The sequence below is a fragment of the Pygoscelis adeliae genome, unplaced genomic scaffold (genome assembly GCF_000699105.1).
Source record: "Pygoscelis adeliae isolate BGI_AS28 unplaced genomic scaffold, ASM69910v1 Scaffold133, whole genome shotgun sequence".
NCBI classification, from domain to species: Eukaryota; Metazoa; Chordata; class Aves; order Sphenisciformes; family Spheniscidae; genus Pygoscelis; species Pygoscelis adeliae.
Genome location: NW_008824475.1, coordinates 466,651 through 477,060, shown reverse-complemented (window position 1 = coordinate 477,060; position 10,410 = coordinate 466,651). Strand labels below are relative to the sequence as shown.

Below are 10,410 nucleotides of genomic sequence, written 5' to 3'. Positions count from 1 at the left end.
GGAACCATTTAAACATCATATGCTGTTTTTAGTCTTATTCACAAATACAACATGTCTTTCCAAGTCATGCCATCTTATGTTCTCATCAGAAATTATTCCGGAATTAGTCTGATACACTTGCTACAAATACACTTGCTATAAATCTATCTGTAATAACCTGCAAAAATACCTGTACACATTTATCTGACATATGCTGTTTAAGGCATTGAGCTGAGTACTACAGGGAGATGAGTGAAACACTTTGTGCAAGGCAGGACCAGATGCAGAAAAAGACCAAGCTGGCATCTCTATGCCTAATTCTCCAGCTGGGAGTCACAACTTTGAGTTCCCTGCAGGTTGCTCAGAGAATTTAGCACAGTGGGCTATGAAACAGCCGTATCACCCAGAAGGAAATGGAGAAGGGAACAATAATGTTTAAAATCCCATATCTTTCCCAAATGTGACTTCTTGTAGAGTCACGTTAGTTGTGTATATGAGATTGGGATTTGCAACTCAAGATCTCATTTCAGATCTGAGTACGTAAGTCAACCTAGAGGCTCTGGTTACGCTTTTATTTTACAATATTCTGTAATAACTTGAAGTGAGGTGAAAAGACTTAGCAAGTAAGAGAACTGAGTGTGTTAGCCTGCACGGACTGAGAGGATTTAAAGCCACATTCCTCACTTGCTTAGAGTATGCTAACCAAAAAAAGAGCAAGAGATGATACTTTTTACCCCTTGTGGCAGCGTGTAAGAGCAAAAGTCACAGGCACACCAAGACAGGGCGTACTTCTGTGGTCCAGGAATTAAGGTAACCTGCTACTAAAGGGCAATCTGTACTCTGATCCCTGTCCTCCAAAACCATGAGGGCATGCATTTCTATGCAGCTGGGAATCAATGTTAAACAAGTTTAGGTGGCAAGCTGGTCTGCCTGGCCAAGGATGACATTGCTTAGTGTCTAAGGAAGCTTATTAATAAGAAAATCTACTTACTGACTTTCAGAAGTGAGACACAGATTTTGCAAAGAGTACCCTGGGATTTATGGACTACATTCTACTCATGTCCCTTTAGACGTAAGCCTTTTTGTGGATCTGGGTCTTAGTGTTTTGGGATATTACCTGTGCTAAACAAAGATGACATACGATATGAATTTCATTCAGTGCCCATAAATCAAACCAGCCTTGAACTCTGCCAGTGAAAGCATTTCCATTCAACCAGTAACATTTAAAAACGTATATTTATATATAGGCAATCACTGTTTATAAACTCTGTTACTGTGCTTCATTTAACTAAATTATGCTCTATATTCTAGTCCTATTCCTGGCTGCAAGAAGAGATGGGACCAGATTCTGACCCTGTAGTAGTTATAAGATTTTTGGGATCCACTGAAACAAGTACAGATCTGAAGAATATACTTCAAAGCATTTGTGAACAATTAGCAGTCAACTATCGTTGCCTCGTACAAAGTTACCCAAAAAAGATTCATGACCTTCGGGACTTGTTCATCAATCTCTTGAATGAGTCTTCATTCCACCGGCCACTGGTGATAATATTCGATGCCCTAGAACAGCTAACAGATAGTGATGATGGTAGGAAGCTCTGGTGGCTTCCCATTCACCTTCCCCGTTCAGTACGGATAATTTTGTCAACACTGCCAAACAAGCATGGGATCCTGCAAAAACTGAGGTGCCTTATTCATGAAGAAGACAACTACATCGAATTGACTGCACGGGACAGAAAGATGTGTAGCCAAGTACTGAAACATCAGCTGCTGCGAGTTAAAAGAAAGGTAACATCAGGGCAACAAATCTACGTCAATGAAGCATTCTCCAAATGCACACTGCCTATGTTTGTGAACTTAACCTTCAGAGAGGTCAGGAACTGGAGATCTCACAAAGATGTGGATGAATCCTCCCTCTGTGTCACTGTCCATGAAAGCATAGAGCAGTTGTTTTGGTCACTGGAAAACAAGTGTGGATCGAGACTATTGTCAAGAGCACTTGGCTACATCACTATGTCCAAATCTGGCCTGAGTGAAATGGAACTGGAAGATATTTTAGCCCTTGACAACAGTGTTATGTATGAACTGAATGAGAGTGTCAGAGAAAGTAACCCACTGAGAATTCCATATATATACATTGCAAGGCTAAAGGAGGGCTTACAGGGGTACTTGATAGAGCGACAGGTGAAAAATGTAACGCTGCTTCTTTGGGCAAATAGGCACTTGCAACTAATTGCCCAGAAATTGTACCTGCACAGTGAAGAAGATTTACATGAAATGCACACAGTCATGGCAGACTATTTCCTTGGTGTTTGGTCAGGTGGACGAAGAAAACCTTTTTACAGCAATGACCAATATCTGAATGGTTGTCCTGACCATGACAGTAGAGGCCTGAACGGGGATGAAAAGCACTGCATGGATCAGGCTGCTTTTGACAGGCAGGCACCTGATCAGCCGTGGGTCTTTCAGTGTAATCCATTAGAGCCTGATATCTTTTTTATCAATCACAGAAAAATGACAGAGCTTATTCATCACTTGACAAGATGTGGAAGAACAGATGATCTTCTGTATGGAGTCATTATGAACTTCAGCTGGCTGTACACCATGATTAGAATAGGGCAGTTTGATAAAGCACTTTCTGACATAGAACTGGCTTACACCTACTCTCAAGAAAAGGAGCTGAAATTTCTGGCCAGTACCCTCCGCAGTATAAAGTTCAAAGTAGTAAAATACCCAGGTTCGCTCTCTGCTGAATTGCAGCAGAGGCTTCTCCCAGTAGTAAGTTCATTGCCCAAACTCAGACATCTCCTCTTAGAATGTGACAAGGACGGACCCAAGTACTGCTCTATCGTCCCTTTGCATTCCTCCATGGATGTGACTTACAGCCCCGAGCGCCTGCCACTGTCATCCAGCTGCATGCACGTCACTGACATTTTGCCTACTTTTAATCCCAGCACAATTATTGCTGCTTTAGAAAATGGCTCCATCAGCACTTGGGATGTAGAGACCCGCCAGTTACTAAGGCAGATTACAACAGCTCCATCTGTTATCTTAGGGATGAAGCTTACTAGTGATGAAAAGTATCTTGTAGTGGCTACAACAAAAAACACTCTTTTGATATACGATAACGTAAATTCCTGTCTTCTGTCTGAGGTGGAAATTAAGGGGTCAAAACATTGTGGAATTGGGGGGGGCTCCAGTTTTATAAATGGATTTACGTTATCAGTCAACCATGCGCTTGCTTGGCTGGAGGCCAGCAAAGACGTTACCGTAATAGATCTGCTTTACGGTTGGCCTCTCTATCACTTCCACTGCTGGTACGAAGTGACCTGTGTGCAGTGTTCTCCAGATGGAGTTTATGCGTTCTGCGGACAGTATTTGAACACCGCGACCATTTTTCACTTGGGCAGCGGAGAGAAGCTGGCCACTGTGACCTCTGAATTTTCTGGTGGATTTGTGAAATTCCTTCTCATTCTGGACACAGCCCAAGAAATGGTGATGGTGGACAACGAGGGTAGCCTCTCTGTTTGGAATACGGAGGAAATCGCGAATCCCCAGCTTACGGATGACTTCGACTGCAAGAGAGAAGACAGTGAAGTTGTCAGCATAGAGCTTTCTGAAGACCAAAGTGCAATTTTAATTTGTAAGGCTCTCAGCATTGAACTTCTTGACACTCGTGTGTGGAAGGTGGCTGAAAAGTTTAGAGCTAAACACAATGAGCGCTTTATATCTGCCGTGTTGTCCAAAAATGGCAACTGTATAATTGCTTCAATGGAAAATACCTCAGCCATTTTTGTTTGGAGAAGAGATACGGGACAGTGTATGGCAAGCTTACAGGAAATCTCAGGAACTATAGTCAGGCTAATTAAATCAAATCATCATAACATGCTGCTATCCTTATCCACCAGTGGTGTCCTTTCTATTTGGGATATAGACATCATAACTGCTATGTCCAATATTGACAAATCTGGCAAGCCTATCCAAAGACTGGTGTTGCCAGCCAGAGGTGAATTAATATACACATTGGATGGATCAGATTCTGTCCATAAGTGGAACTTCAGCACTGGATTTATTGAAGCCGTGTTCAAGCACGAAGGTATTGTTGAAAACTGTGTGCTGACCTCTTCTGGAGAGATAATGGTTACATCAGACGATAAATGCAGCCAGTACGTATGGCACACTGTTAGTGGAGAAAATATCTTTCGCATTAATGGACAAAAAATCTCAGAGCTAATGATTACTCATAACGATCAATTTGTAGTCTCTCTCTGTGAGCAAAATGCATCCAGAGTTTGGCGACTGGCTACAGGACATAGGGTTTGCAATATTTTAGTTGCCTTACAGAATGCATTTATAACAACTGCAAATACATTCGTAGTCGGAATGGCGAAGAATAAAGTGTTGGCAGTGAGTCTCTGGACAGGCAGTATAACCAAGAAGTTTTCCTGTGATGATGGTGCAAGCATTGTGGATATTAAGCTCATACCAGACTGCCCAGATATTATAGTATTTATAACATCTACTGAAACTGTGAACATCTGGAGCCTAACAGAGGAAGTCATCTGCAGACGCGTGCAATTGCCTACCAATTTCTTAAGAAATTTGGAAGACTTTGAAATATCCCCAAATGGGAAGCTAGGAATTATAACCCGCGGTGATGAGAACATCAATGTGCTTGATTTATACAGTGGAAAACTTCGTGTGGTTCACGCTCCAGGTGTCATCTGGCGGCAGAGGCTGTCTCGGGATGGCCGCTATCTTGTGTACATCTGTTTTCGCAGTGAAGAAGATGACGACAATGGTGCGGTCTCTAGTTTAATAGTAATGAGGCTAGCAGATGGCAAAAACATAGGTGCCTGTTCTCTTTATAAAACTCCCACCTTTCTTGCACTCTCACAGAGACATTTAAATATTATTATTGGATTTGATGACGGAAGTATAGGTACTTACACTGTAGTGGATCGAGTTGACGCTGCACTGAAAATCAAAATTGCTACTTCAAACAGCCGTCAGATTTTCAACAACACAACACAAGTGATTAGGCCAAAATGTCACAATTACAGCTTCAAAGTGACTGCAGACTGCATTTGGAGGGAATCAACGGAAGTATTTGCAAGGGATAGTCCCATTACAGTTACAGAGCCTGAGGTGAGTGAAGCAACACCAACCAAAAAACACAACTATTGCTATGAGAAAGTGTGCTCAGCCATAGATTGCAGAGGACACAGTTTTGCTGCTGACAACTGAGTAACCGTCTGGGCTGGCTTATCTGAATAATAGTATACATGCATAGATTTGTCTTCTGAATTCACGTAAAAATCAGTGCATTTCTTGGAAGACAGACAAAAACAGCAGAGGGCAGACCAGCTGTTTTTTCCTCGACAAATATTCTTACATTTATGTAAACAAAAAAAGCAAACATAAAGCAAATGGGCTGCAGGGTTTTTTAAATTTCGGAATACAAGGTTCAGTCCAGGATTTCACCAGGGCCTTGATTAAAAATTTCTAGCAATACTGTCAAAATTGTTATGCTATTACAGGAATTAGGTGGTCTTATCTGGGATTGACAAACTGTTTTAACTAGAACTAAAGCTCCACATGATCGTGAGAAGAGTCAGACCACTATTTTATATACCAAGTCGCCTAGATGGGTCTATAGCTAACAGCCAACTTTATACCCACTTGCAAAAATGTGTTTTTCTGCTTGATGGTGCAATGACAAGATGTCACCTGCCAACCTGGAACACTTGATACATTCCATCATCATTTAAAAAATACCTACTTTTTTTTTAATTGGGATTAATCTTTGGGTTGAAAGGAGTAGGTGCCAGTCAGCTGCAAACATGTCGACATTTGAGCTGATAAGTATTTGTTCACCTCAATGAATGGACTGAAAGATTTTTTTTTTTAATTGCATGCAGGGATTTCAGGTTTCTGTATTGTGATAAAAATGATAAAAACCTAGGTCATAAAAGGAACGTAGGGTTTGGGGTCTCATTTTTGGTTTGGGGAATTTTTTCGTCTTCAGAGTGTGTATTAGTACAGGTCGTAATGAAAACTTTTTCAAAGAGAAAGGGCGTTACAGATGAACAGTTAAACACATTAATTTCTTTATGTTAAAAGGTTGCTATCCATTTTGTTGTAAGAAAGTCTAAAGTATCTCCTATGTCCCCAACATAATCTTAATAGAAAATTTTCAGATGTGCCATGTATTAATCCTGACAACATTTGCCTTACTAGCATTTCTGTTCTTTCCCATGATAAATACAGATCAGATGACCAAACACTCTGGGACTGCTTGTATATGTGCTGAAATACTCCACTAAATGTAAAGGCTGTCCAAAGGTTCTTTACTGGTCCAATTTGTAATGGGTTTTTCTTACTTCCACATACTTACAAGCTTCACTTTCTGCTTTAGAACTGTTCTGAGCCTTTTGTACAGTTTTACCAGTTTCAAGGCAGAAATTGTGAAATAATGACAAATGCTTTAAAAAAAATTATATTTTGCCCAAGTAAAAAAAAAAAATACTAGACAACATCTGAAAGGATAAGAAGATTTTTCCCTCCTTACATTTCTTAAAGTTGGCACACCTCTGGAAATTTTGTCAAATTATTTAAACAAAAAAATTTAATTTTTAAAATCAGAACTCCATGCCACAAATTTCCAAGAAATGAATGCTAAGCTAGAACTTAATGTAGTGTGTGAATGTTCAATGTACAAGCCAATATAGTATATTAAGTGACTTGAATGATTTTTCCTAACTTGTTTGCAACTAATAGATCATATTGAATGTTTTTATGTAAACTTTGTATTGTTGGGAAAACCTACCCAATCAGAGATTTATATTTTCATAAATGTCAAATTTAGTTAAATTTTGTTACAGAGTTGTTAAATTAGAAATCTATTGCAGTCTTCAAACAATATACAGTCTTGTGTATGCATTGTTTGTACTAATAAACTAAGGAAACTGATTTGTGTGTGTCCCTTCATTTTGGAAATTTCACACTGGCAGAGGGACATAAGGCATTTGCAGCTTCCATTAGCCTGTATTTAAATCATTTTAAGGACTGTATTCATAAGGGAAAATTCCAGTATTTTTCCCACTTCAGTTAACTAAATCAAGCATTCAAAACCCAATGAAATTCACCAAAAAAATCCATGCTTACGTGCTGCTTATGACTAGATTGCATACTGCCAGTGTGCAAGTCAACAGACACGAAGGCTTGTGTAACCTACCCAGTAGAAAGCTCAGAAAAGAGGGGAGCACCTGAAATCCCACTCCCCTTCAGACCTTTGGAGCTACAGGAAGGGGCTGTGGGATCCACGCCTCCTGGGATCCTGTCCTGAAGGTAAGCAACTTCCACCTTCTTTCAAACACTGTGCATGACTCACACTTTTCAGCCTTGAACTCCTTGTGCATAACTTGCATAATGTTGGAAAGTTAGTTCCTTCGTTATTTTGGAAGAGTAAAAATACATCTCCTATCCGCCAGGAGAGTGGTTAACTTTGGGTAGTAAAGGAGTATAACATAGAAACAAAGCAAAACACAGAAACAGAGAAATGGTCTTTCTTTTGAGAAGCACTACCAGAACCCAGCGGGTCCCAGCTCAGCTGAGTGACTTATCAATAGAGTACCCAGACTTGCTCCTCTTGTTTTGTGGCTCAGTGAACTTTGTGGTCTTCTGCACAGTGGCACGGCTTCTTAGGGCAGGAGATAGTCCTCAGCAAAACAGAGGATTGGCCTAAAAGTGAGAGCAGTCTTCCCTTCATCTCGGGTCAAAGAGGAAACTGATTTCGGGCCTTGTCTAGCTGGTCAAAGCAATAGGCTGACACATGAAAGCAGTGATGCTGTATATGAAAAGGCATGGGTGTCGTTGTCCAGCTTTGAATCTAGTCTTTTATGTTCTAACCAAGGACAGCAAGAGTGGTGCAGCACTACAATCTTTCTTGATTGTAAAACAATGAGAAAGACGAACATGAACATGACTCCTAATCCACTTAAGCCCTTCAGCAAAGGTTCCTAATCTCATTGAAGGATGCTGTTTAAGTCCTGTCCCTCCTCATAGTTTATCTACATCTTAATAGATAAACTATCTCATTCAGCTTTCCAGCTTTCTGAATCTATTTCTCAGGGGTCAGACTCTTCACACTGAGCCTAAGCAGCAGACACAGGTTTCTGAATGGCATTAGGCTGCTCAGTGTCCAAATACTTGCTACTGCAAGAGTAAGCACTCCATAGCCCATCACAAATCTGTCCCCAAGTACATCTGTGCAGTGGTACAGGGACAAAGTAGTTTCTCTAATAATGAGCCATCCAAATGCCAAGTGCTTTTCTATCCCTACACAGGAATAGAGCAATTTACTTTCTTTTAAGGAGCAGTATTTGCATATCTAGAACAAAGCTTTCATTTATTCTTTATCTAAAGTGCATCAATAAACAGGCTCAGATGGGGTCCATATTTTCTGACACAGAAGATTCTAGGAATAGGCTGTAGCTGCAAGAAAACTTTAGAGGGGAATTAGCCGGAAATTCTTTGGCAGACAAAGGTAAGCCGGAGGTCAGATAGAAAAAAATATTTTTATCAGTCATTTCCTTTGCACCACAGCTGGGGAATGCACGGCCCATGACTTCATTTCATACGGCCTGTGGCCATTCGACTTTTTTCACATTGTTATCAGATAACATCAAAATGTGAGTTAACATGTAGGCATTCAGAAGGCATTCAGGTTTCAGTGGTTCCCCAGCCCTGATTTCTCCATGCTGCATACTCAAGCCCTGTACATAAACCTGTGGAAACAGAAGTTTTAGCCATCTAGCAAAGGGAATTGAAAGCAAAAACCCATCACTAAAATGGCGTTCATACACGGGGGGGACTATTTCAGCCCCAGATCAGCTTAAAGTCCTGAGATTTTGCCCTTTATCAAAAACTTCTTATGTATGTCTGTATGATACATCATAAAATGGGTCCTTTGGGTCATTATCATTAGGCTATTAGCAACAATCTGCATTGTTTTATTTTGTTAACATATTTATGTTTTAACATAAATATTAAGACTGCAAAAGGACAGAATTCTGAAATCTATTTTTATTTCTTCTAATTATAAAACCAAGGACATCTCACTTTTTCACACATTATTTTTTATGTAACCATAAAATTGATTATGTAATCAGCCAAATATGGACTAGGGCCTTTGGATAGTTTTGGTTATCAAGGATTCGTTATTAAGAATCATTATCAAGCATTTATGCTACAAATATGACCTACTTCAAAGTTCCTGTACCCTGTTAAGGATGTTACTCGATATCTCTTCCTGGAACACCACGTTGCTGCAGGAAGGGTAACAAGCTACATTTTTTCCTGTGGTGTACCTTTTTAGCCTGGTCACTGAACACCATTCCTTGCATTTTGGAGGTAGTCTCCTGACTTATATGATGTGAAGCGATGCTCTCAGTGTGGATCTAAATCATTGTCTCAATTCTCAATTTCAACAGGGAGGTCAAAAGCTGAGAGAATACTCATCACGATCCTTCGCAGGACGGAATGAGGCATTTTATCATGTGCTTCTCCAGAAGGGGCAGTTTGTACCACCATCCTTCTGTGAAAAAGGGACTTTCACTATCAAGGACCAGCTATGCAGTGCTAAACCCACTTGAAAACACAGGCCAATAACCAGAAGAGTGTGAGGGAACGTTCTCCCAAGATGTCCAGTCCAGCAGAACGTGCTCTTAAAATCACAAGTGGTTCCCAAAGTGACTGTTAAAATCTGCCCCTAGCAAGCTCTTCTCCCTGCCTCCGCTGCCCCATCATCCCAGGCCCATGCTGCTCCTGCTTGCCAGGGTGGGTGATGCTCCCAACCAACTCAGCAAAGCCTCTGACGTATTCCCAGCCATGGTACGCTCTCCCCCTGCAGCGCCTGCCCTTTTGGAAACACACTGGTCCCCTCTCCAGCCTCAGCAGGGAATACACAAAAGCAGATTTAAGGCATGTTTACATGTTCCTGCTGTCACAGCTTTTACCACACAATACTGCCACACCAGCACGGGTCTTACTTTTACATAGCATATAACAGAGATGATGATAAATAAAATCATCTCCCTGCTTTCGTGCCACAGCTCTGATTCCACACACATTTTGGTGCATGTGAGAAAGCTTCTAGACTAAAATAGATCTATTCAGCATATTTAAAGTGAAATACACACACTTGCAAGGTGAGAGATGAAGCAAAAATCCAGACATGCTGTAGCACAGATGAAAACAGAACATCCATCCCAAAAGCAACAGGATAGTTTGCTGCCGTTTGTCTCCATTATTCCATTGCCTGTTAGTAAATTGCGTGGCACTTCCCGCTGTAAGATCATGTTGACGATAGTACCTGAAGTTACAAATTTAACCTTTTGGGCTGTAATTTTTCAAGGCAGACTTCTATCT

At 40.7% G+C, this 10,410-nt stretch overlaps 1 protein-coding gene across 1 annotated transcript in view; it reads left to right on the top strand.

Annotated features, from left to right (window-relative positions):
• NWD2 (NACHT and WD repeat domain containing 2) overlaps window positions 1-5,226 on the top strand; it is a 61,208-nt gene extending 55,982 nt beyond the window's left edge. Inside the window, exon 7 of the mRNA XM_009321399.1 lies at window positions 1,291-5,226. Coding sequence (XP_009319674.1) covers window positions 1,291-5,226 — 3,936 coding nt within the window. The remainder of the gene's footprint in view (window positions 1-1,290) is intronic.
• Window positions 5,227-10,410: the final 5,184 nt, after the last annotated feature.